The sequence below is a fragment of the Micropterus salmoides genome, unplaced genomic scaffold (genome assembly GCF_014851395.1).
Source record: "Micropterus salmoides isolate LMB-PRFRI ecotype aquatic unplaced genomic scaffold, ASM1485139v1 Ms_hic_scaffold_1956, whole genome shotgun sequence".
NCBI classification, from domain to species: Eukaryota; Metazoa; Chordata; class Actinopteri; order Centrarchiformes; family Centrarchidae; genus Micropterus; species Micropterus salmoides.
In genome coordinates this window covers 23,864-50,000 of record NW_024041102.1, presented here as the reverse complement: position 1 = coordinate 50,000, position 26,137 = coordinate 23,864, and the positions used below count along the sequence as shown (strand labels likewise).

Genomic DNA, 26,137 nt, shown 5'->3' with positions numbered 1-26,137 from the left:
GACATTGCCATGTCTTCCTCTGTTTAAAAAAAAACAAAAAAAAAACACCACCCATCCTGTTTCTCTGCTTGTGATAATGCAGCACTGAGCTGTAGTTATAACGCCTGGGCTACAAATAGCAAAGCAGCCTGGCTCTCCAATGCCCTCTATATGAATTATTTACTTGTCTGTCTGTGTTGATGCACAGCTGTGGGCTGTCTGAGCCCGCACAGCAGAAAACACTGTCGTCTCACACGCTAATACTTAAACACACACAGAACGGAAACTCCTGTAATCTGATCCAGTAGTTTCTGGCCTGGCCCACACCTGTCACCAGGAGAAAATGGAGACAGTCGGCAAGAGCTGATGAGGTGTTTTTTATTTTTATTTTTATTTTTATTTAATCCTATTTAATCTCCATCCTGACTATTTAAACAGGTGGTTTCATTAAAATTTTGATCTCTTTTTCAAGAGAGACCTGTGTATAATGATAAACATATACAGTTTAGGTATGGAAAGACACACAGATGTTAGTGTACATTAAGAAAAGCAATTAAAAGTAGAATTGCTTCAAGTGAAAGTAGTGATTCTAGTTTAAACATTTTTCCATTGATAAGGACTATAAGGCCTTATTTAAACCATCTATGGCTTATTGTTCAAGTTGACTTGGGTGTATCCAACTCTACTTTTGCTAGTTTATTTTATAGTACCAGGAGATTTAAATAATTGATGAAGTCAAGCTTCTGTGCCTTGTGCAGAAATGCGCACAGCTCTTAATGGTGAGATTCTTACTATCTGAATAATGCACCCTTTAAATATCAGAAAAGTAGTACACCATTGACTTCATACCAGGTTTTGATAGTCAGTGTTGCCATCAGTTTCTGCTGCCTCATGATAACAATGAGCCAACAATATGCCTGACCACACCTCATTTTAAGACCAACACTCCCATGGGTGCACAGATAGATGGGCACAAGTGCGTTTGCTACATACACAATGTGGGCACTGGACACTGGACGTAACAACTGCATCAGTTGGAAACTAGCGATGACACTTGCTGGCGGCGGGTGGAAGATGAAGCACATATTATTTGAAAGTAGATATTCCAAGCTCAGTGTAAACATGCAATACTACTAGTTTAAAATATTCTGACTTGACATTGTAAGTACTGGATTTATATGAGACCAGAGAGCAGAGTTTTTGTAGTAGAGCCTTATAGATAAATATGACACATTGCAACTCCTGTCAATTGAACATGTGCAGTCGAGGAAGGGAGAGTTATTTGCCCCAGCAAAACTCGTATCTCTGATTATTTATGTTAAGAATCAGGGAACTGGTTGATTTGTCACCCTGTATAGACACTGTTAAGGAAAACAATTTTAAAAAATTATATAAATAAATATGCAGTACTCCCCATTTTAATGTGTGCTACTCAGGTGTGTAATTGTTGATGAACGCCTCTTTCCCTTACTAGCTGAAGCCAGAGATGGAGCGATATGAGTGGGTGGTGATCCGCCACCCCGAGTTAGCCTCCTCCATCAAGACTGATGGCCAGGAAGACATAGCCTCGTCTGGGGGCCAAAGTGCAGACAATGGCTTACAGCAGCCAGAAAAACCTGCTGGAGACCTGTCGCCCTTCCTATCCGCCCGCCACTTCAACCTTAACTCCAAGAATACTTCCATGTTCATGGCTGGCAACTTCGACTCTATCATAGTTGGTGAGTGGATTATTACTGTAAGTTAATGTTTTGCCTTTGTCATTTCTAGTCCCTTTTTTTTTTATGTGGTAGGTACATTGGACTTGAGGATATTTAACTTTCATTTACAACCTGGGAAGAAAATCTGGATATTAGTGTTAGCCTTTCATCACATTGAACTCTACATTTAGATTTTAACAATGAATTCGAAGGCTGGATTTTTAAAAGTGGAAACCATTTGAAGAAATGCAGTCTTTGTACTTAGTGACAACTTATACAAACCATGTGCTCTTGTGTCTGATCAGGGGGAGGTGAAGGCAACGCTCTCTACATTGACTCTGAGCTCAACCATGGGCGCACTGGCAGGTGCACCACCTTTGACAACCCGCCCCTGTGTGCTGACAGCTTCCAGGTTTCACTGCTAGAAGTGTGGGGCTTCCAGGATGCCATGGCCTCGTAATGCTGTTCACGTACATGCATGTAGATCCATACATGCGCGTGTGTGTGTGTGTGTGTGTGTGTGTGTGTGTGTGTGTGTGTGTGTGTATGTATGTATGTATACACATAAATGACAACACTTAAACATATTAAAGCAGAAAATCTTCATATAAAATGTCCAGCAAAGTGTTTCAGGTGGAAAACACAGAAATGCAAACAGAACTACATCCGTCCTGCTAATTCATATGTGATTAACTATTTTCAATTAAATTGTATTTATTAATGCATATATTCCAAATTTCAACATGTGAACAAAATTGTGATTATTTTTTTTTTTTGTTTGTGTGTTTTTCTGTTTATTTTTGTATTCACAGATTTGTATTATGATGTACTAATGTTAAAATACCTGGTAATAAGAAGGAAGTGTTCAGGATCAACTCTAGATTTATGTTCATCCTGAGCTGAAACTTTTGAATTTCTGAATGTAAATTCAGTCTTTTAATTTCTGTGGTTCTGCTCAATCTGCCAAATTTACTATATATGTAGCTCTGTAGTCCTTAAATGTTAAAATGTTATTTACCAGGCCATGTTGATAAGCTGAGGTTTACGATCATCAAAAGTTGTGAAGTTAAGAGATGATTTGGTGAGACCTGTTTTTATATGTTGGAATACTTAAAAGACATAGTGAATATGTACCAGGTGAGCTCGAATTTTGGTCAAGTCATGTTGCATTTTCCCACACGTTTTGATTTGCTGTACATATGTGGGAGATCTGATAAATGAATTAACGTGGTAAATGTTTGTGGATATCAGTGATGAATTTGAGTGTTGCCATTTTGCACCATGCGTCAATGCTTCCTTTTGAATGTGTTCCTCCTTTTTGTGTAGTATATGAATATTCATGTGAATAACAGTACAACATTTTTAAAGAAAAACTCAAGGTGTTTTTGGTTTACAAGTAATGGCAATAAGTGCAGGTTGTTCATTTTTTTTCTTCTTATGATTTTCCTCTTCCTTCCGTCCTTTCCAGTGTGAAGATAGTATCAAAAGAAGTCCAAACTTTCGCCCCGTTGGCAAAGTGTTGTTGGGTATACCCTATTTGTGTCTGTGTGTTCAAATGTGCTCCAGTAAAATATCAATTGAGTAACTACAAATGTATTCTATATATTAAAATACAGCAATATGCTTTCAGTAGCAAAGTGACTCAGTCTTCATTTTGTTGTCTTGCTACCCTGCTTTTTTCCCTTCCAAATCTGTCACATCTCTGTCCCTGCAGCCAGATGGTAACATTTCTTCAGACTTTCACAGAAGTTTGCCAGATGCCTTTTTAAACTCAGCTGACCATGAATATACCCCCCTAATCCCTACCTTGTGTTTTGCTCTACTCCTAGTAGTTACAGCTAGTATGCTTGTTCCCAAAATTACTTTTATACAAATATTACAAAAAGAAAATTAAATAGTATAGTAAATACACGCACAGTTTGTTTTCTGTGTACCTTTAATACCAAAAACTAATTTTAAAGTTTTAAAAGATCTTGTCTTTAAAGAAAAACAATTCTAGTTTGAGCAGGTATGTGAAATGATAATGTTGCAAATTACATCTACAGTAGGCATAGGTCTGGGTCTGAAACACTAACAGTGTGACTACTAAATAACTCATACACTCTTCTTGATGCACACTGTCTATATTTTGCTTGGATGTCTTGTGGATGTCTCCTTTGTGGAAGCTGACAGTAAACTGCATGACTGGAAAATATTTAGCAGAGATGAGTCAGACATACTTACAAATATGTTTTTGAACGCCTTGTCCTTTTTAAGAAGCAGCTGTATTCCACTATTCACTTAATTGAACTCATTGTTAGATTTCACCGCAGGCACTGTATTTACTACACACAGTGCAAACTTGGCAACTGACAGTTAGCAGCTGATATCCTCAGATTTTTTTTTCAGACATTTAAGCATGTGGAAAAGCATTCCATGTCAATCGATGCTGATACTGTGCATTGAAGCTCTATAAAAATGTATGGACAATTAATTTGCAGTGCGTGTCGCACACAGCCTAATGCATGTGAAGAAATTTGAGTATCCTTGATGGCAAAGTGGTGGAGTAATTCCTTCTTTGCATGCAGTAAGTGGCATTGACTGCATCATGCCAAGGCTGTGCTTTTCATTCAGGATTCACACTCTGCTAATCGCACATGCAGGTCTATATTTAGCTGCTCCTTTGGGTGTTGATCCGGCGCATCTTCTGAAAACCATGCTTTCCAGGCTCTAGGAGTAAGATGCTCAAGTGTTTAACCCTACACTAAGATGGGTCTGTCCTTGACCAGCAACCCCCCCCCCCCCCCCCCCCCACAGATAACAAGAGGCTGTGGACCGGGGACTTAAGAGACAGACGAAGGAGGTCCCAACAAATATTGTTTTGATTCACTGAATATTACAATGCGGATACTGGGAGAGAGCGAGATCTCTGCTTCCAATGAACACCCAGTGTTAGAAATGTGACTTATGGACTGTTCTTCTCTCCTTCAAAATTACTAATAATACTTTTCATTATTTTTTTTCAGGCTAATTTCATAGGAAAGTAAAGATTTGTTACTAATGCAGGATTAAAACTCTTCCATTTCCACAACATTTGCATTTTTTTAATTATTGGAAAATTATTCAAAGTTTTTCATCCCAGTGAGAATGAAAGAGTTATGTTTTTGGTCACACACTGAAACCAGTCCACATGGGAGGAAAATAGCTCCTTGACTTCCTTTATTTAGATGCTGGGCAAATCGTACACATGGTAGGACTGTGTAGGGTTACATCTTGGTCTGATCATATATCAATGTACCAGAACCACGTGAAGATTAATGATCTAGATCTAGAATCACATCAACCATGTTTCCTGTATATCTAGAATTGCATTATACTGTACATTAATAATTAGTAGCAAATGCTTTATGTTACTAGTACCATGATCTAATCATGTCCTCGTGAGAAATTCTCACAGTTTCCTCTTTCCCTTCCTTAAACAGCATCTTAAAGACCAGCAATCAAATGTGCCCTGTTCTAATGCTCCTCTTTTACAAGGTCAGTGGCACCCAAGGACAAAAGCATCCACGTAAGCCTTGTATCGTTCCACCTAAAACAAACAGAAAACAACAATGTGCATGTATGTAAATGCAGTATCACATTACTGCTAGTTGTCAAATGAGCTGTTTGAAAATATCTGCTGAGTATATATCCCAGACAGGAACATCATAATCCAACCTCAACAGAAAGGCCACATCCAAATCCACCTAAAAGTGTCAGTCCTGGGTCAATAAGTGTTCAGTCAGTCAGCAGAGAGAGAGAAAACTAGATGAAAAATCATCTCATCTCATATGTTATGACCTTTTTGTAATCAATGCATCACTGCACACGCGTGCGTGCGTGCACACACACACACACACACACACACAATACTCATGCCTCAAAGTGATCTATTCTTTTTGCATAATGCAACCTTGGATTTGGAAGCCGGAGTAAGATGTTGGCCAAGTATTTGAAAGGAAGGAGGCCTGTGATGCTGGTGTAGAAATTGCATCACGAGTGATTTACAGTGGTGTGGGGGGAGGGGTCCATCTCTGATGCTGACTAGACTAGGCAATGCAGAGGGAGCAGGATGGAGGGATGGATGGATGAAGAGGAGGAGGAGGCATAGGGCCTGCACAAGCTCTGAATGACTCACACACACAGAGAGACACTTCATCTCTCCATGGCTCATCCCTAGCTCAGTTGACCCCTCCCCTCTCTGGATCTCTCAGCCTGCACTTGCTGGGAGCTATACAGTGGATTGGGGATTCTCCCCATTCCCTCCCCCCACCATGTAAGCAACATACCCATGCACACTCAGCCTCAAATTCTCTCACTCTCACGCTCCAGGTTGTAGAATATCACAATTGAGTGTTAATGACCTTCTGCAGCATGGTAGAGTCGTGGTGCAAAATGCAGAAATGTGTTTGAAAATATGCAACATTATGAATTTCAGTATTTGGAGAGGTCACTTTAATCAACTATGGGGTTCTCTTGGAGCGTGACATTCATATTACATTTAGTCTAACTGGCATGATGTCCTTGGACATTTAAATGAAGATAGCACACAAACACACTGTTTCTTTAGATTAGCATGTCTCTACACCCTCTTGCTAATTTCCATCTTTCATCCTCCGACTTTTGAAGGGTGAATGCGTAGACGTCAAAGGGGAAGCCTGCAGCGGAGCACACCAAAGTGATGCCTTATAGGGGTGACCTTAAACATTTTTATTTAAAGAAACAACAATATAAAATACTTTTGCCCGGAATAAGTCGTGTATCATTTTAAATCCACACTTCTTGTTTCAAAAATACCTTGTGTAGCACAGTGAATCATTAACGTACTTAATTTAAGTGCGCCCCCCACACCCAGGCGATCATAGGTTTTATCCGTACGGCCAGTCAGGTGATATTTTCCGCGTCGCCATTTTGTACTGCTGCTGCGCCGGGTATTTATCAGAAGAGTCGTGACTATCCCGTTTACACTGCTAGTTAGTTGATCAGACGGTTCCTGGTGTACTCAGTTTTTCATTTCAATCCTGTGGCCTTCAATTGGTTTCGCAAAGTGCGATTCTTGAGTCGACATTAATAATTAATTTTGTATATTTTTATATTTTGTGAGAAAGAATGTCGGCCGAAAGCCCCGAATACTCTCCTTTCTTCGCAGTGATGGGAGCCTCTGCGGCTATGGTGTTCAGCGGTAATTATGACACGATTACCTTTCATATTTAAGCTGTACAAAATGTCGTTTTGTGCATTTCCTGCTAACCCATTTTACTTGTATATCATAACCAACAGGGTGCTTTGAACTGACAACCGTTGTGCATCTCTTGAAGCTCACTTGTTAAAGCGCTAGCCTTTGCTAACGTCAACGCAATGCTTAACGTTATCTTGTAATTTATTTAGACAGCTAACGTTAGCTAGGGCAAGCACTGACTTTGGTGTATTTTTAACATGGAAATGTTAAGTTGGTGTTATTTGGTTGAGACAGTCATCGCTACTAGTCTTTCTGCTGCAACGACAGACATCAAAGACTAGTCAAGACTAGTTAGCCAGCTGATGACGACTACATTAGTTAGCTTTGACGTTAGCTTAACCATAGTTTGGTTAGGTAACGTAATGCTTTATCTGAATGGAAAGAACTAAACGGGGAATGATGCTAACTGATCAGAAGATGTTTTGTTAAAGCGGTGCTGTTTGTCTAATAGTCCTTTTTATAAAAGGGTCAAAGTATATTCCCTTTAATTCTCACAGTTGGCTGCTTGTTAGCCTGCTGTACTTAGCAGGAGGTAACGTTAACGTATAATTAGGTTGATTCCCACATTTTTCTGCACGATTAACGTTACAGAGTATAAAGGTGCTAAAAGCAATAGGTTATATCGACGAAATTATTATCATTATTTTATTACTATTAACATAGCTTAAACATAGAGGAACGTCATTCATGACATAAACATTAATTGACATCGTTCTGTGTTAACTGTTTGCCATTCAACAACAATTTGTGATCTGTCAAATCGGTCCTGTCACAGCTAATTTAATGCAAGTTATCTTGAGCAGAAAACCTTAAAAACTCAAATTACTATTGGAAACTAGGATCAGCTGGTTAACTTCCTTATTGCTAGAAGGAATGGCACAAGGTCACATGATGACCACATGATGAGACTTCTGACTTAGAATTGCCATGGTCTTGCTGATCTCGAAATGTTAGTATAAATTCAAAAGTTAGCAGTGAACCTGTTCAAAACAATATAGATAATTTGGACAAAAAATGAAGGGTGTGACACTGCGGTTAATATCTGTTTTTGGATAGATAGGTGTTCAGCGGCAGATAAAGGTCACTTTCAAAGAAAATGAATTTTGGAAACTGGCTTGTTTTATCGTACTTGTTTATATGGATCATAGTTGGTTTTTATGGATCCTTTGTTTTTCATTTTATTATTGGACTTTCGTTAATCCAAGAAAACCACGACATCATATGCCAGTGATGTGCTTTATCATGTGACCGGGTGGGATGGGTGCAATTTCAGTGGAAATCAACGAGCTACTAATTGACCATGTTACAGAGGGTTTGACCCCCTGTAGCTCGTTGCCTTTTGGCAAATGGGCTCATTGATGATGGTGAATGGTACATATGTTTTCACTGAGGGAGATCATCAGTGACTGGCTATGGTGTAAGACTTCCACCTTTCCTTTTGTCTTCAAAAATGTACACATCTTTCAACCTATTTAATGGACAAAGAGCGAAACGCATCCCCATCATGATATAAAAACATCCCATGATATATAACTATTTTTTAAATTTATTTTTTTATTGCCCAGCCTGAAATGAGAAGCAGCTGGAAGCCAAAGCCAACCCTGGTCTTGTCAGGGCTCAGGTTTAATGTGTAGTGAGGGCAGCATGGTGGTAGTGGCCCTTGAGGATAGCAGTAGTACTAGTGTGGTGGTGAAAGAGTGACAGCTGGTGAATTAGCTAGTAGGGAGGGGATCACGCTTGCACACAGAAGGGAAGTGGTAGTGGTGGGATGCACAGCTTTAAGGATCTTAACAGTGTGTTATGGGAGTTATTGACAGGACACTATAGCTTGTGCTTCTATGATGATGCACTTTAGGGTAGGACTACAGCTGCAGTTAACGTTTACTGTCATCAGTCAATCTGTCATTTGAAAGTTTGAGCCATTATTCAGTCTGTAAAATATCAAAATAATGACAAATTCAAATTACAAGTTCTTGCCCAAGAGGATGGCTCAAATTTCTCACTTAATCAACAGTTTATAAACCCAAATGGCACTATGTTGCAGTAAATAATTAGCCATTTTCTGGAACAGAATGAAAGTATCTGTTATCTCCTGGTGTCAGGTGATGTTACATTGTTTCACTAGTGTGGTGATGGTGTCCTGTTGTGAGGACGGACTGTAGTCAGGCCTGCTTCTGGATAGTGACCCTCACAAGTTGTCATTATCCATGAGCTTAGGACCACCACCTCCGTGATAGCTGTACTACAGTTGTTTCCCCCACCCCTTTTAACAAAAAGTGTGAAATGTTTTTATTTAAGTAGTGAAAAGTATAAGGCTGACACTTATATCTTAGATAACTGACATGACTGATACATTTCCTCATCTTTATCTCTTGCTCTCCAGCGTCTGCCTTCATTTACAATTGTTGGCATGTATGTTTGGAGTAGGATAGCCTGTTAACTATAATTTTTTTTCTTCTTGTTAATTAATCAACAATGCTTTCAACTGCTTGACCGTTAGTTCACTTTCACATTGTCTTTCTCTTGAACACGCACTGGAGAGGTGTACTAGGTGACTGCAGCAAAAATGCTGTAGACATCCCTCAGCTTCAGATGCAATAGATTGCTCAGTGAGTCTCATTCCTTCCTTCCTTTAAATTTTTAAACCGTGTAGGCTACAGCCAGCATGCAGTTCTGTGAGACAGACATTTTTTACTATGACCTTCCTGATTTTTGTTTTTTCATTTGTTCCTTAAAACTAGTGCTTCCCGATTCACCCACTGTTTAGAGCAGGCCAATCAGCTGTCTTCTGCGTGGGCATATTGCATGCTAGATCATCCCTAGCTGGAGGCACCTCCTGCTCTGACATCACAAGACGTCACAAGGGCATCCCATACATCAAATATTCTGCAGGGAGGAAAAAAGAAAAGGGGTAAAAGCTCTTTACCTAAGCTGAGGGGATTAGGATTAAAACCCAGAGGTTGTGCCTCTGCACCGCTGCAGAAGCTGCCTTGCTACATAATAAACCTTTACTCATCAGCACAGATTGGCAATGTTTGAGGACTCCAGTGTTTCTCTGTCAACAGTCACCTGTCACACCTCAATGAGGCCAAGCTTACCAAGAAAGAATGGAGTCGAAGGATAACGTTACTGACGGTAACATATTATGCTGGTTGTTTTTGGATGGCTGAATGGCTAAAAGACACCGCTGTTCAGAGGGTTAGGTGTTTCCAGAATAATGTCCTAGAGGCGTTTTTGTATAGTTATATTACAAGATTTGTTTTTGAAAAACTATCTGCTACTCTCTTCGTTGGACAGTTTTTCTATTGAACCGCTGATGGAGGTTGCGTGTCCTTCCTCATGTAGGTATAAGTCTATTTGTTGAATGTGATGTACCACATAGCTTGTGTTGGATTTAAATACTGGTAATTAAGTCCACCGGCACAAAGGTTAGCACTTCCACAAAGTCAAAACAAAAAGTCTAAAAGACCATCTTTCTTGTGAAATTGGCAAGGCTTGCAAAACAATGCCCAGTTGTGCTCAAACATGTCTCCTTTAGATGGGTGGGATTGATTTAACCTTGTATTGATAGCATCAGTCTGATGATAAATCAGTTTAAGTAGTTGGGGCTGTGGCTGTTGCTGACTGCCATGTGCACATTTAAAGATTGGCCTGCCTCATCTTCCTGTCTGCCTCTAGATCCATTTGCCAGAAAGCCTCCCAGCTCGTCTTAAAGTTAACCAGAATTTCTTCAGGCTAGCTCCACACATTGTTCCAAGAAATGAGAGCACAGGGCAGGGCACCTCAGGCTGTATGCAAAAGGCAATCTCCCAAGATGATATCTTGAGACTTTTAACATTTAATCATCAGTACATTTGTTATGAAGAGGCAAGAAAACCACTTTACACCAATGGTATAACAAGATGAGCACATTAATTGGATGCATTTTTGATTTCTTTTAATATTGCTTTGCAGGATAGTTGATGTTTTACCCTGTTAAAGGGGTGTACCGTATAATATTGTTCACAAGATACTGGTATCACTTTTAATATGTATGTAATATGTCAATAATATAATTATCTCAAATAACCTAAAATATTGTGATCGTATTTGAGAGCCATATTGCCCACCCCTACCCTGTTGCATAAGTTTTACTGACTGGTACGTGGCTGTTTTGACATTGTCACAAATTGCATACAAGCAACAGCTAGTTTCAACATGTTTTGTTAATACGACAGACAGGATCTGTTTAGATTAGTGTTCAAGTTTGGCCTAGTTTCATGCAGGGACCGGGTCCAATTTGATCTGGAGTTTGTTTTCTGAAAAAGGAACTGCTTCTGATGCATTTACTGAAGCGCCAATCTACAATCCTGCATTGAGTTTAATTTGTTTGTTGTTGTTTGTTTTTGGAAGAAGGAATAAACTTGTTCACATTTACACACGCATGTGTGCACACACTTCTCATGTTGAGGAAATCTTGTCAAACCAGCCTGTCCATGATACATGACACACTGCCCTGCTCTGATAGGCTTTGTTGGATATTGCAGAAGCTTTTGTTGGTCTAATCTGAAGACATGGGACGTTTTTTTCTTATCCAAATCTAATGTTTAGGGATAGAGTGTGTCGTAGGCTATACAGATTGTAAAGCCCTTGAGGCTGATTTGTGATATTGCTATATAAAGTTGACTTGACTCTTTGCAGAATTATAACCAGTTCTTAATGGATGGTTGGTGCTCTATATTTCATTTCATATAGTTTCTAATTTTAGTGCAGTGCTCATTAATTTCCTATTTCACTCCACTCCTGCAGTCAGACTTGATTGTGTGTGACATAGGTGGCACTGTGCTTTCTCCCACACAGGCCCACAGAGGTAATACGCTGATGAAGCTTTTTGTTCTCCTCCTTCCCCCGTCACACTACAGATGCTAGCTAGAGACCAGTGCGCCCCCCCCCCCCCCCCCCCCCCCCCCCGCCCCGCCCATCCTGTACTGATGTTGTTTCTGTAGATATGGTAACCTGCTTCTCTAATGATGTCAGCAGCAGTTCCCTGTGTGCTCAAGCGTTATGAGGCTTTTTCATTCATTCAGTGATTTACAATCTGCAGAATCAAACTTAAATTATAAGGGCTGAAGCTGTTTGAGGAGATGAGACGCAGCTGATGAGATGAGACACACAAACGCACAGCTGATTTTTGGTTACATTGTATCGGTGTCAAGGATCAGTAATTTCCCTTTTGACACCAGCAAAATTCCCCAAGTGGAGCCATGTTGGATTTTTAAGGGGAACAGAAACTGTAACAGTCGTCGTACTGTTGTGGCATCTTTCTATTTCACTTCCGCTTCATTATTCACCTGCATTCTCTGGGTTCCGTTGTCAGTCTGCTAGCCTATTGTAACATGCGTCTAGTTTAACTAAAGTTATCTTCTCCCTCTTCCCTGCCAGCCTTGGGAGCAGCTTATGGCACAGCTAAGAGCGGTACGGGGATCGCCGCCATGTCCGTGATGAGGCCGGAGCTCATCATGAAGTCAATCATCCCCGTGGTCATGGCGGGTATCATAGCCATCTACGGCCTGGTAGTAGCAGTGTTGATTGCCAACAACATCTCAGAGAAGGTCACCCTCTACAAGTGAGTACAGTTGACCAGCTATATTTTCAGACATCTGTTGTGTACATTTTCTGCCCGTTTATTTGTCAACACATCTCCCAAGACAAGGTTTTTATTCTGTAGCAAAATTGAGTAGGAAAGGCGATTTTAAGGCAGTGGTAATATGGCCTTGTCACTTGTGGCATAAGCCACTACAAAAACAGTAAACAATTGCATAGACACATGTGTTACTTAAGCATTTTATTATCAACAAAGCCCCACCGACATTGAATTCTTCCTACTAACCCACCGCCCTGATTTAGCTCCATTATCCACCAGATCCATTAATCATAAACCATCAAACTCATGAGAGCCATTCTTTGCACTGAAAGGCATATACAAGAGGTGTGAGTCACTGGCCCCACGGTTTGATTCGATTACTATTTCACCTGTCAGGGATTTGAATGTATGATGATTCGCAGTGCATCTCGATGATTAGCATCCTCAGGTTTCCATATTACATTGTACATGGTAACTTTATCATTAATTAATAAAAGTAGTCAGATAATCTGAAGTCTTTAATTTAGAATGTGCTTTCAAAAGCCAGATTACAACAGTCTACAATACAAAAAGCTGCATCTTTTCAATACCAGTATCTGTGTGACTCACCTCAGTACATAAACCTCTCTCAGATGGCAAAGTTGACTGCGCCATGTTAATTCTTGATCAATTAGCTGGGCTGGCTGTATTATTTTTTGTTGGATTTAAAAATAGTGTGTGCATTTTTTTTTAGCGCTCACAGCTGATCTCTACCTCCCTTCGCCATATCCCCATTCATATAAAAGTAATGTTAGCCTAACGTTCACCCATAATTCAATGCAAGAGAGCGATGTTGCAAGTAACATGTAACTTAACAACTTTATTGTCCAGCCAAGGCCGGAAAATCAACACTCAACTTAAGTAGCCTATAATTTTGTGTAGGTTGCAAACTCCTGATTATGTTTGGTCACTGCTTTGATGCAGAATCTCAATCGCAATGCATCTTAGAATTGAGAACTTTCCACACCTCTAACACATAATGTGTCTTCATTACAATGAAGCCAGTGTAGTTTAATGACTGACTCATAAATGTCGACGTGACAGAAGTAAACTTGCTGGAATTTGTCTCCCAATGAACCACTTCTTTTTTCGAAAAATTACAGAATTTTAGGGCACCGAGAAATAATAAGGATACAGAAACACCTGACTTACTCTTTAAAATCTTACTGGTATTTAAATTAAGAATATGAGCGTATCTATGAGTTTTTCCCCTCACTCTGTTCATTTTAACTCCTTGTTGTAACGTACATAGTGGCATTCTTTATTGGGTTTGTTGGATCAGTTTAAAATCTTAAAAGGTAGGAATAGTAAAACGAGCAGAAGCTACAGTGATTTTGGTTAGATGAAAAGCTTTAGGTAGCAGACTGAGTAGGACAAACCCAAACACCCTATCAACTGAACAGCTTTTACCATACGGATGGAAAGCCACTCACTCCATGCATGCATTACAGGCTCTGATCAGTTGCACAAACATTAAAGATGCTCGGACTATCGCATGTTTAGTTAAAATGTTCTCATTCACTTAAATTAACTGCCAAGATTTCTCCCTCGTCAAGAAATCCTTCACATCCATTGTGCCGACTAACACTCGTCTCTCTGTTCAGGAGTTTCCTCCATCTGGGAGCTGGGCTGAGCGTGGGCCTCAGCGGGCTGGCAGCAGGCTTCGCAATTGGCATTGTGGGCGACGCAGGTGTGAGGGGCACAGCTCAACAGCCGAGGCTTTTTGTGGGCATGATCCTCATTTTGATTTTCGCCGAGGTCTTGGGTCTCTACGGGCTCATTGTTGCCCTCATTCTCTCCACGAAATAAACGCCCAAACATCTCCACTACAAGATCTGTCCTTTATGTTGCTGCTGGAGGAAAAAGTGTAAAACGGGGTGAAAAAAATTGTAAAATTTCTGCCACTCAAGAAGAAAGAAGTGAAGGCAATGGGTGGGGAGGGGTTCATTAAAATGGCTCCATAAATATGGTTTTATCTCAGCAATGTGTACAGTCGTCCCAATTTGATAGTCAACTTGTAAATGCGCAATGTAGTGATTTGTCTGTCTCGTGTGTGTGTGTGTGTGTGCGTGCGTGCGTGTGTTTCAAAACCGTTGTATGATGAAGATTCCTTTTTTCCCTCCACTTATTTCAGGCCTTGAGGCCAGCTTAGGCAGCCTGGCCTCTGGTCTTAGAGATCTGACCAAAGGGGCACACAGCTTTTTCTCCTCCCATATCAATCTGGGAGTTGACACAATTTCTGCATTAATCTTGAGGATCTATTTGTAAAGAGAAATGTATATGGACATAAGATTTTTTTTTCCACTGATTTTATTTATAAGAAATTGTTCATTGAACTGTTTAATGCAGCAAGTCTTTCATTCCCCGGGATATTATATATATATATATATACACAGACATATAAATATCTATATAGATAGATTTAATGCCCTGTGGGGTTATTGTGATAAGTGGTTGGAATTCTTCTGGATGTAATTCTTGGTTTAATAAGATTGCCTTTAGTATGTTGCTGGTGAAGTGGGAGTTTTGTGTGTAGCTGTATTCTAATCATATGCAAACATTCTCAAACTTCAGTGTTTTTCCTGTAGTACTGCTGTTTGCATTAAAGGTGTGTGTGTGTGTGTGCCCCGTGATGGGTCTCACAGTGTAATTTCCAAATTTTCATCTCCTCCCCTTATTCACCCCCCTCTCTCATCTGTGGCTGTGTTTCATCTCTTCCACATTCCAGCCATTAAAATCCTGCATGGGTTTCAGTGTCTTGTTGCTGTTGGATTTGAAGCTGAAGAAGCAGGCTAGTTTCAGAAGATGTAATCCAGATCAAAAAGGTAGTTTTATGTTGTCCTCCCGCCAAAAAATAAAATAAGTCAGGTCTAAATCACAAGACTTGATGTTATCGTTTGTAGTGTGCAGCAGGAATCCATTGAGTTTCATGCAGGGACTGGTACCAATTTTGATCTGGAGTTTTCTGAAAATGGAACTGCTGCTGATTCATTTACTGAAGCGCCAGTCTACAATCCTGTATTACCACTGGTATTGAAGTTATCCTGATGTCGACGTGTGTCTCACAATCGAATTAAAGAAGATTCCAACTTAGATTTGACTGGCTTCCAAACAAAATGTCAGTACTGTATGTGTCACTTCTAAGACAGCATGACTTGGATTTTGTATTACAAAATGTTGTCTCTTCATTTGAACGTTAGAGTTGCTGTCGTCTTCCTGTTTCACTGTGGTGAGAACTTCACAATGTGGTTAACGGCTCAAAAATTGCAACTGCAGCACTGAAAGATAACTGCCTGCATTGTCCTATAAACAGATGTCGATTTGAAATGAGGTATAAACAAGATAAAGTGTTTAATATAATTAATTGTACAGGACAAATGCAACAAATCTCTACATTTACACGACTAATATCTGCATTATACTGTATTTTGCAGAGCCTATGTGCTAAAATGTGAGAACAATTCAGAATTGAGCTAATAAATTTATGGTTCAAGCTGTTTGGAGGCTGCTGAGCAGAGTCTGAGAAATACTGCTGATGGCACTGAAGGTGGCGCTGTCAGGAAATGACTGTGTGAAGTCTTTGCCCTCCTCTATACTAGCGCTGAGCAGAGGATCCAAGGGCACAGAGCCTGAAATGGAGAGGATAACTGATTACTGTTCTTACCTGAACCAAGCACCGCTGTAGCACGCTCAACTAATGTACTAATTAATGATGATCAATAGTGATAATAAAGTGGATGTTAAGGGGCATTGACTTATCAAATACTTGCTGGATGGCTAAATCTATGCAACACTGTCGGATATAGCAGGTTGCCACAGGGTAAGCTGAATTAGCTGCATCATTACTCAAGAGATTGATCTACTAACAAAGCAGATAGACGCTGTGGGAAAACGTTGATTAATCTATTCATTTGAACAACAAATACTGAATGCATCATGTCTCCATGAGGTATTTTAAACCTTCTGAGGCACTGAAGTCTGGATCGACCATTTTATCAGCGTGGCAGTGATGTAAAATGCCTCCTAAATCATGACTGGTGGGTGAGGAGTGATGAGCAGCCACAATGTGTTGTGCCACCATGTGGCTGGAAGCAAACATTACATGTAACTCAGTCCTGTTGATCTCACCTAGGAATACTGATCCACTCAGCTTGGCTAACTCTTCACCACCACCTTTTGAGAATATATTGCTGCATTCCTGAAAATGAAAGAATATTTGTTTAAGTACATACAGTCTGAGTGCATTGAAGATGACAAAAAAAATCTGTATTTTGCTGAATATCCAATTGAGTACATATTTAAAATAGATACAGCAGCTGATTTGTAGGTGATATTACTGTAACTACACTTCAGTCTGAAGTTATTGGCATTTTACATCTGAATTGTCCAAACAGTTGTATGAAAATTTACACACCGAGCAGTGGGGACAAACAAAGCCACTCATGTTCTCAATGATGCCAAGGATCCGTACGCCTGTCTTCTTACAGAAGGTAATCTCTCTCCTCACATCCCCAGTAGATACCGCCTGTAGCCCACACAAGACCGGTAAGAACAAATCCCACAGGATATTACAAAAGTTTCTGGTTAGGGTCCAGTCTACAGTCCACTAACAGCTGGTCAACCTCATTCAATCTGACTTTATAGAATGTATGCGTTTGTTGGAAGCATTTCATTATTTTGGTAGCTCTCTACATATGAAGATGGCAGCAATGACAGGAATGAGCATTTCAACATTACATCACGTGTTTGTGGTCTAGCTGTAAAACACTACACATCTGAGTCAGTGCTGGTCAATTTACAGCAGGCTGACAGTTTTTCACAATGTCTGAAGACACACATGCATAATAATGTACTGTATATGGCTGATATGTGATACTATGGCCAGTAGGGTCTCCAGAGTAGTGAGGTACCTGAGGTGTGGTGACCAAGATGGCTCCATCTACTTTGTGTTTTTTAAGGTTCTCCAGTACCGCCAAATGCTCATCAGACGTCCCTGGCGGCGTGTCCACCAGCAGCACGTCCAGCTCTCCCCATGCTACATCTGACACAAACTGGCCAATCAAAGCTGTCGGACAGGACAATCAGAAATGTTACAGAGGAAGTGCAAAAACAAGCAGCGGAGGAGTTTGTGTTGAGACAAAGATAGATATACTGGTGCAGTCCCTTCCAATATGTGCTGTACCCACATGATAGGTCTACTAAATAGTGTCAGAGAACAGTAGTGGACCAGTACTACTGCAGAAAAGTATACCGGTTTTCTTGGGCCCCCTCCAGATCACTGCTTCATCTGGGTCCTCCAGCAGGAAGCCGATGGACATAAGGGCGAGGTTCTTCTGGGCATCGGTGTAGACAGGCACCCATCCTGAGTCACACTGGTGCACGGCAGGCCGGCCCATATTCAGCATGCGGGGGATACTGGGCCCACAGAGGTCAACGTCTAGAATGCCTACCTGATGAACATACGAGTTTTGTTAATTAGTCAACTCACTTATGCTGGTCATTTCCTGACATTTGTATGAACAAAGAGCACAAGTCAGATATTGTGAACAGAGAGAAAAAAACCTGATAAAATACTGTGGTATGATCTGTTTCATGTTTAAAGTATTGTATTTGTACATGCATCATAACACCACATACACACAGCTGGTTTTTGAGCTCACCTTCTTGCCAGCATGCCTAAGAGCCAGTGCTAGCTCTGTGGTGATGGTGCTCTTGCCTACACCTCCTTTCCCTGACAGGACCAATACAACATGCTGGACCTGGGCCAGGCTCCCGACTCACATGAAAAGGAGGGGGAAGAATGAGTTAGTTCAGCATGAGCGCAGCAGATACATGTAAGGCTGTCAGTACATTAGGACACAACTGTCACGAGAGTTGCCGTTTTAACTATCAAATAATCAGAGTGAAATGTCGCAGTTAGGGACCAGGGTCACGTTTCATCACCCGATTTCACAAGTTCAACATAAGTACCTTAATAGATTCTTTGCAATCATGATTAACATGATTTCTGTGAAGATTCTCAGTTATTCTCAGTTTAACACGATTGGCTTTTTCATATGAACATTATCTCTCCGAGTATATAAAACCGTTCAGTCAGTTCCGATATTGGACGTTTTAGCCGCTGAATACCTAAAACTGAAGCTGTCTAGTTAACGTTAGCTTTCGCTAACCAGTTAGCTACGTTATAAATTGGTAACTACTGTCACACACGCAGCAGTTTCTGGCAGCTGTCATCTCTAAAGAACGAGGACAGTTCGTGTACGGATGTACGAGCTACAAATAGGGACGCAACTTCCTAATAAACTTTGTCTGTAACTGGTAACTTCGTCCTACCATTATTTTGTTCCATATTTTGGAGTTGAAGATTCAATCATGCACACAGCACAAGGAGCAAATACTTCCGTGTATCGTCATGCGCCACTTAGCCAATCACACAGCGGATAATACATCAGTCCCGCCTATCTTTCAACGCCACCAATAGGCTACCGGTGCGAACCATGGTGCGTTCATTCGCACCACAAACGCTTAAAACTAATAAAAACGAGTTGTTGTTTTTTTGGTTTTTCTGTTAGCGAAGACGTGTTTTACCCTAAACGACAACGACTGAAGCCAAACAGCTGGCTCCAGACATATACTTTTTTTTTTTTTGAATTTGTGAATCATATTCCAACAAAATAATTACCAGCAATATACACTATTGTAGGTCTGGTGAGTATCTGATAGATATTTGCAATTAATTTATCCCACCTGGGACAAGGTTTTTCTGTCTTTCTTTTCTTTTTTTTGTATGTGCATTTAACCAAGTGTTTGTGTTATCAAGTCAGAAGACCAAGGCCACAGACATTATTCCAGAGATACCCCACTTAGGTAAAATTAACTAAACAAATTAACATAAACTCCTCCCCCACATAGATCTTATCCAATAAGAACAACATAAGGGCGTGGGGAACTAATGTTTACGTTCAGCTTGCAAGAAGTGGGACAGAGTGCAAACTGCACCTGTCACAAGGTCGGATAGAGGCACACCACCATTTAAATGAGCAACTGCAAGACAGTGTATAGGAAGACTACTGCAAGGTAAGAGCAGATTGCTGCTAAAATTTATATATTCATGCTGTACTGTGTCTGACCGAGATTTAAACATTCAGCTGATGCTGTATGACTCACAGTGAGAATTACAGATGGTCTAATGACTAAGACAGGACAGCATGAGATTCTGTTGTGTTTGAATAGAAAGTCTGGGCAGGACATTGGGGGAGATTTGATTTTCAGTAGTTGAATATCTGAAACATAAAAATCATTCACATCACTATCACAGTCCTACAGCGACTGCATTATATCATATTAATCAAAACACTGGCTGACACAAGAACTCTAGTTTGTCTTGTCAATGCATTTACAGTATGTAGGGTAAGGACCAATTAAAGTGAGACTAGCGCCAGACTAACTAATCTAAAGTATTGGCAATTATCTCCTGCACCTGCTTGCAAAGCACTCACCAGCTGCTGTGTTCAGTGGTGGCATTAACCGAGACATGCTATCAGGTTAAGGTATAGCGTGTTGAACACTGCAGTTGAGGCTACTGATTGTAATGATTACTGCTTGTGAAAGCAGTTCAACACAGATAAGACTTTTTAAAAACAACCAAGGCAGTCCTGTTTTTGATCAATACATGTAGAGCTGCCTGCTTTCCAGGTCATAAAGCCCTGAAGAGAGGGTGAATTACCAAAAATATCCAACTAAGAATCATGCTTGTGTTATTAAATACTGTACGAATACAAACTGGATAGAGGCAGACTTCCTATAATGTTTCTGTCACTGTAATTGCATAAACTGCATCATCTTCACTGATTGTTAAATCAACTCTTGATAGTGCACATGCAGTTCAAAATGTCCATGTTTCCTGTGTCACAATATGGCAAACTTTGACTTAAATTTCCCCACAAGTGTCTTTAAAAGTAGTAGCTATGCCATACATGGAGAATGTTTAATTTTTCCTACCAAATCCATAAATCCACTTCCATTCCAAATTAATGAATTACATGCAAACTTTTCTTAGAGTGAATTAAAGTGCCAGATGATTATTTAGGAAGGTGTCACTGTCATTAGCAGGGGTGTAAACACAAGAATATCAGAATCCATGATCTATGATTGGTACACATTCTAGTCACTAGGTCAGGTGACCTCATCTGTATCTATTTGCTGTTGAAGCTAACTGACAGACATGCTTGACAGACACAGTGGTGTAAAAGCGGGTTGGGTTCAAAGGTTAAACAAGCGCGTGGAAACATTTCCTGCTGCCAACTGTGGTATATGGGACAGATGGAAATAGGCAAGCTGGCACACAAAGATCAGTCTATAGGTGACTAAACATTGTTCCTTACAAGGATATTTTGCAGCTTCACACTGACTGGGAGCTGGTAAGGAACATTAAGGTTAGTGAACACACTGTAGAACTGAGAAAAGCCTACAGCGAGTGTTTCCCATTCACGTTATTGACTGACCTACTTACAGTTGTCCTACAGGTTTGTGATACATTTGACAAACTCGCTGGGGATATTTCACACCTTTCTTATACAGCCTTACAAACTCACAGTAAGTTGAAAATGGAAAGGAATTTAACTGTGTGTCATTTTGGGGGTGTAAACACAGTGCACCCTAAAGCTACCATCTTCAAAATTTTAAATGATGCAAACAACTTAAGATGATATACTCTCATCATTGCTTTAGGATATTTTTGAGATTTGTTTGAGACCTCATTTTGCAGTTCAAATCTTATTCTGCCAAATTGGTATGCTGTTAATTCCCAGAAAGCCCTCTTCAAACTGAAATAGCAAGTTATTTCTGTGTCTCTTTCTTGAATATAGCCTGCTAGGTTTGGAACATGTGTAATCAGATACATATGTGGATAAAAAATAATCTGACCTCAACACACCAAACAAATAATAAATAAGCTGTAAAGTAAACTGTGTCCAAAATGACCTGAAAGGCGCTGGGTCTGCTGTTCACAGAGCTGCAATGCTGAGAAGAGGCAGGAACGGCCGGGCTCGGCATTTGGCCTGGAGCGAACCACGGCACGAGACAGATGCCATGGCAGTGATCCAGACATCGGACAGGGAGGAATGGGAAGGCCAGACAACGACACAGGTGAGACAGTGGGGTTTTTCAGGGGGAGAGCGAAAAAAAGTGGCGCGAAGTGTGGAGCACAGCTTAAAAGAGAGAATTTAAGAAGCGGGGGATTCAGATGGAATGTATATTTGGTATGACTTGGCTCAAAGACATACTTAAGTATCTCATGCTTGATGTTACAGAATAAGAAACAGTTATATCCAAAGAAATGGTTCTGTTTGACCATAGCTAATATTTCTACCTGAGGACCAGTAGTTTTCCACTGGGACTGTCCCCTGTCTGTAAGACATGATCAGGTCTCCAAAGGCATGGGCAGGTGGCTCAGTATTTTTGGCAAGGGTCTAATTTTACTTACTAGCTCACATGACTTCTCTCACCAATAGGAACTATGAACAGCTTTTAAGGAAAAGGCTATCTTGTTGACTCTTTTAAACGGGTGATAGCTCTCATTTAGTCATATAGCTCTTTTTCGTTTTACAGAATCAGATTTTTCTGTCCGGTCTTGGCAACCTTTTACCCTTTCAGGTTGCACTTTCTGTACACTACCAAAACGTTATTATTTACAAAAAGGCATCACAGCTGCCACTGGATTTGAGAAAACATTGAATACGATCCTGAAGCTGTCTCCACTGGATCTAATTCCTTTCCCTGATACCAAGCCAAGATCCCTGGACCATGGCCACATCTACGGACTTACAAGGTGCTGCTTGTACTGTTTGTGTCAACCAGATCAGCGACCTGGAGTCGGAGGTGGATTACCTGCCGAGTTCTCAGACTGTATGCGAGGTGGTGGCCTTGTCCAGCACTGTACCTGTGATAGGGGAGTCTTTCTGCCAGTGTGAGCGACAGGAAGAGCTCAGCCTGGGCGACTGCGTCTGTGGGGAGGAGGATCAGGGTGACTATTATAACAATATAAGGCCTTGGCAGTATATTAGACATAATTGGCTTTTGTGAGAATATATATAAATATCCAGCTAATATAGTTATTCTTGTGTTCTCAGGTTTTGACTGGTTGTGGGATGAGCACTTCAAGTCCTCTGGAGCCTTCCTCAGCTGTGACAACAGGAAGGTGAGCTTTCACTCTGACTACAGCTGTGGCACAGCTGCCATCCGTGGCACCAAAGAGCTCACAGATGGCCAACACTTCTGGGAAGTCAAGATGACCTCTCCTGTCTATGGAACAGATATGGTAGGTAGCAGTTCCTTGAATAATACTAATATTATTCAAGGAACTCATAATAATAATAATAATAATAATGAAAAAAGTTATATTAGCAGTGGCCAACAATTTTTTTGTGTTTGGTCTCAGTCGATGTTGAGGGTCATTGCAAACTATAAAGCAGAGGAGTTAGACTCATTTGTTGATTTACCTGTTTTGATCCTGTTTTCCTGTTTCACTGGTGTAGATGGTGGGAATTGGAACTTCAGAGGTGAACCTGGAGAAGTTCAAATACAGTTTTGGCAGCCTGCTGGGCCATGATGAGGACAGTTGGGGTCTCTCCTACACAGGTTAGAGCATCAGAATACAGGGATTTAAATATAGCATGATGTATCTTAGGAATCTGTGAAACTGGATGGAGACTTTCTACCAGTAATGAAAAGTATTTTGAAGTCAAAAGTTTACACAAGTACTGTACTTAAGTGCAATTTAAGGTACTTAGACAGGTGAGCTTACATTTTTATGGTAAGGTTTCAAAAATATAATTCAATTCAATTTTATTTATATGGCGCCAAATCACAACAACAGTTATCTCAAAGCGCTTTTCATAAAAGAGCAGGTCTAGACCGTACTCTATGATGTTATTTACAGAAGCCCAACAGTTCCCACCAAGAGCAAGCACTAGGCGACAGAGGCAAGGAAAAACTTCCTTTTAAGAGGCAGAAACCTCAAGCAGAACCATGGCTCAGGGTGGGCGGCCATCTGCCTCGACCGGTTGGGGTAAAGGGGGGGGATGGAAGGAGAGAGAGAGTAAAAGAGAGGGATGGAAGGAGAGAGAGGGGAGGGAGGCAGCCTACACAATATACACACACAGAGTTACAGACAGTAAAGGTGATGTTGCTATAGACTAGAAAATGGTACAGATATTTATAGTAGTGTTAATGATAACAATCATAATGTTAATGATTATAATAACAATAATAATAATAGGACTAGTAACAATAGTCGTTGTAGCAGAGGGTGTCGAGCAGGAACACAGGGGCAGCAGGTGACCCGCAGCCACAGATCCAGACTCCACAGCTCCAGAGCCAGAAAACCTGCAGGAAGTGATAGGAGGAGAGAGGAGAGGGACGAGAAAGCACAAGACTACCGGAAAGGGGAGAAGTTGTGTTAGTAACATGCAATAATGGGATGAGGTTGCATACAGAGGGAGAGAAAGTAGAGGAGAGAGGAGCTCAGTGCATCATTGTTATATGTAATACATTGTTAAAGATTAAATCAGTGGTTCTGAAAAACATTTTGCAGCAAAAAAAAAGCAATGTTTAGCTGGGACCTTTGTCACATTTCAGATGTCTATGAGTTGATCGCAGTTCCGCTCACAAGAGACATTTCCCCTCTAAACATCTCATGGTTTCACTGAAATAACTGTTTGAGGCCCAAAGAGGCAAAATGATCCAATATTTCACAGACATGCAAGGGTCAGTGAAAAGTCCAAAAACTGAAAACAAATGCGTGTGGCAGGATTTTGTTTTTGTGTTCTTGTCTTTCCAACCCTATTAGTTATCTCAGGACCCCACAGATTTATCTTGTGACCCTTACGACCCCTAGATTGGGAACCACTGGACTTAAGGACTTAACAACCAAACTAGCTCTACCTCTCGACCAGTTACAACAGTAAAATGCAACTTATGTAATAATAATAATTTTACTTTTAATTTGGCTGATAATACTTCTGCACTCTTTCATAAGTAGGATTGTAAATGCATGACCTGGGACTAGCTTTACTTTGAAGTATTGGTACATCTGCATACTTCTTCCACCACTGCTAAAATCCTATACAATAATTCTATATCTATACCTGTTTAAAGGTCACCTCCAGCACAAAGGGGACAAAGTGAAGTTCTCCTCTCGGTTTGGCCAAGGCTCCATCATAGGGGTGCACCTGGACACCTGGCATGGCACCCTGACCTTCTACAAGAATCGGCACTGCATAGGTGAATGTTTATCTGTAATTCAAGCTGCCCAGCTACATAAAACACAAGAGAATAGCTTTTTAGTTATGACTTCCTGGTGGATGTTTTCATCCTGTTGCCTCTCCTGCTACAACAGGTGTTGCTGCCACTAGGCTGCAGAACAAGAAGTTGTACCCCATGGTGTGCTCCACAGCAGCCAAAAGCAGTATGAAGGTGATCCGTGCCTGCTATACACCCACCTCCCTGCAGTACCTTTGCTGTGCCAGGCTCCGCCAAATGTTGCCCTGCTGCCCAGACCTACTTAATGCCCTGGAGCTGCCCCCGGGTCTGCGCACCCTCCTCCATGCACAGCTAGGATGGGTCTTCACCCTCAGCAGCAGCTCTGAGGCCTCAGAGGACAACATGGACTCACCTGAGGATTTCCACGAGGACATGAGCCTGCCTTCCAGCCCCAGCCCCATTCTGAGCCCAGTATCCAACCTGAGTGCCTGCGCCTCCCCGAGCCCCTGCACAAGCCCGTTTCCTGACACAGACCCATACCAGTGTTCCTGTCAAATGTCATCTCAAACTCAACCCTGCACTTGCCACTGCCCTCCAACTCCTCCCAGCAGTGACTACGAAAGCTGCTGCTCCGAGCCAGAGGATTACCAATGTAAAAGATGCCGCTGGACATGACATAAAGAAGTAGTCAAATGTATTTACAAGTGTTTGGCATACAGCTATTCTACCATTGCCATCAAAATCTCCTGTTGGAAACCATGGAGATAAGAGCAATCTGATCTTTTAGACAACATTTCTTAATCAAATCATTGACTTGGATTGCTGTGCTCTTTTTCATTTACTCATTTTTATGACATTTGAAAAACTTTTGTCATGAATGGGGAGAAGGGAGTGAGTCTGTAGTGAGTGAGACATTTAAGGAAGTTGAGATATTAAAAGTCACATCTGGGTCATTCACTCTCATTTTAGTCAATTGCTATTATGGGGCTAATGAGAGCCATTTGTACTGCTCTGATTTTTTTGTTTAATTTTATAAATATGCCAGTCACTGTCTTTAGATTAAACTCTGAATCTTGTACAATTCTGGGGGCTAGACTTCAGGGGGAACAGAGTTGCTTTTTGATACTGTGAAAATTACTTTTTGTACAGTAAACGTGTGTTTTGTAATCAGCAATTGGCTTGAATATCAACAGTGGTTGTTTTTTGCTTACAAGAGGATTTGTTTTTCTATTTACAGTTATGCTTTGTTAATGAACTTTCTTATTCACTGAACTGAAAGGT

The 26,137-nt window shown here is 40.8% G+C and overlaps 4 protein-coding genes across 5 annotated transcripts; 3 read left to right on the top strand and 1 right to left on the bottom strand.

The window, feature by feature from the left end:
• Positions 1 to 419: 419 nt before the first annotated feature.
• Positions 420 to 3,313, top strand: LOC119911204 (TBC1 domain family member 24-like). The gene is made up of 2 exons (XM_038730011.1): positions 420 to 1,697; positions 1,982 to 3,313. Exons 1-2 carry the CDS (start codon positions 1,466 to 1,468, stop codon positions 2,134 to 2,136), a joined length of 387 nt encoding a protein of 128 aa, XP_038585939.1. The 5' UTR covers positions 420 to 1,465; the 3' UTR covers positions 2,137 to 3,313.
• Positions 3,314 to 6,603: 3,290 nt separating this feature from the next.
• atp6v0cb (ATPase H+ transporting V0 subunit cb) lies at positions 6,604 to 15,688 on the top strand. Its single transcript, XM_038730009.1, has 3 exons — positions 6,604 to 6,876; positions 12,355 to 12,538; positions 14,200 to 15,688. Exons 1-3 carry the CDS (start codon positions 6,804 to 6,806, stop codon positions 14,402 to 14,404), a joined length of 462 nt encoding a protein of 153 aa, XP_038585937.1. The 5' UTR covers positions 6,604 to 6,803; the 3' UTR covers positions 14,405 to 15,688.
• A 234-nt stretch (positions 15,689 to 15,922) lies between these two features.
• nubp2 (nucleotide binding protein 2 (MinD homolog, E. coli)) lies at positions 15,923 to 19,622 on the bottom strand. Its single transcript, XM_038730008.1, has 7 exons — positions 18,929 to 19,622; positions 18,256 to 18,371; positions 17,847 to 18,045; positions 17,506 to 17,660; positions 17,010 to 17,120; positions 16,724 to 16,793; positions 15,923 to 16,224 (listed from the first exon to the last, which is right to left on the bottom strand). The coding sequence occupies exons 1-7, from the start codon at positions 18,942 to 18,944 to the stop codon at positions 16,085 to 16,087; spliced, it is 807 nt and encodes a 268-aa protein (XP_038585936.1). The 5' UTR covers positions 18,945 to 19,622; the 3' UTR covers positions 15,923 to 16,084.
• Positions 19,547 to 26,128, top strand: LOC119911200 (SPRY domain-containing SOCS box protein 3-like). Of its 2 annotated transcripts, none has more exons than XM_038730006.1 (7): positions 19,547 to 19,672; positions 21,607 to 21,742; positions 22,454 to 22,619; positions 22,726 to 22,913; positions 23,131 to 23,233; positions 24,752 to 24,877; positions 24,993 to 26,128. In XM_038730006.1, the coding sequence occupies exons 1-7, from the start codon at positions 19,632 to 19,634 to the stop codon at positions 25,529 to 25,531; spliced, it is 1,299 nt and encodes a 432-aa protein (XP_038585934.1). In that variant the 5' UTR covers positions 19,547 to 19,631; the 3' UTR covers positions 25,532 to 26,128. The 2 variants fall into 2 exon arrangements, with proteins under 2 accessions (XP_038585934.1, XP_038585935.1); XM_038730007.1 differs by lacking the exon at positions 19,547 to 19,672 and adding an exon at positions 20,407 to 21,030.
• The last annotated feature ends 9 nt before the right edge of the window (positions 26,129 to 26,137 follow it).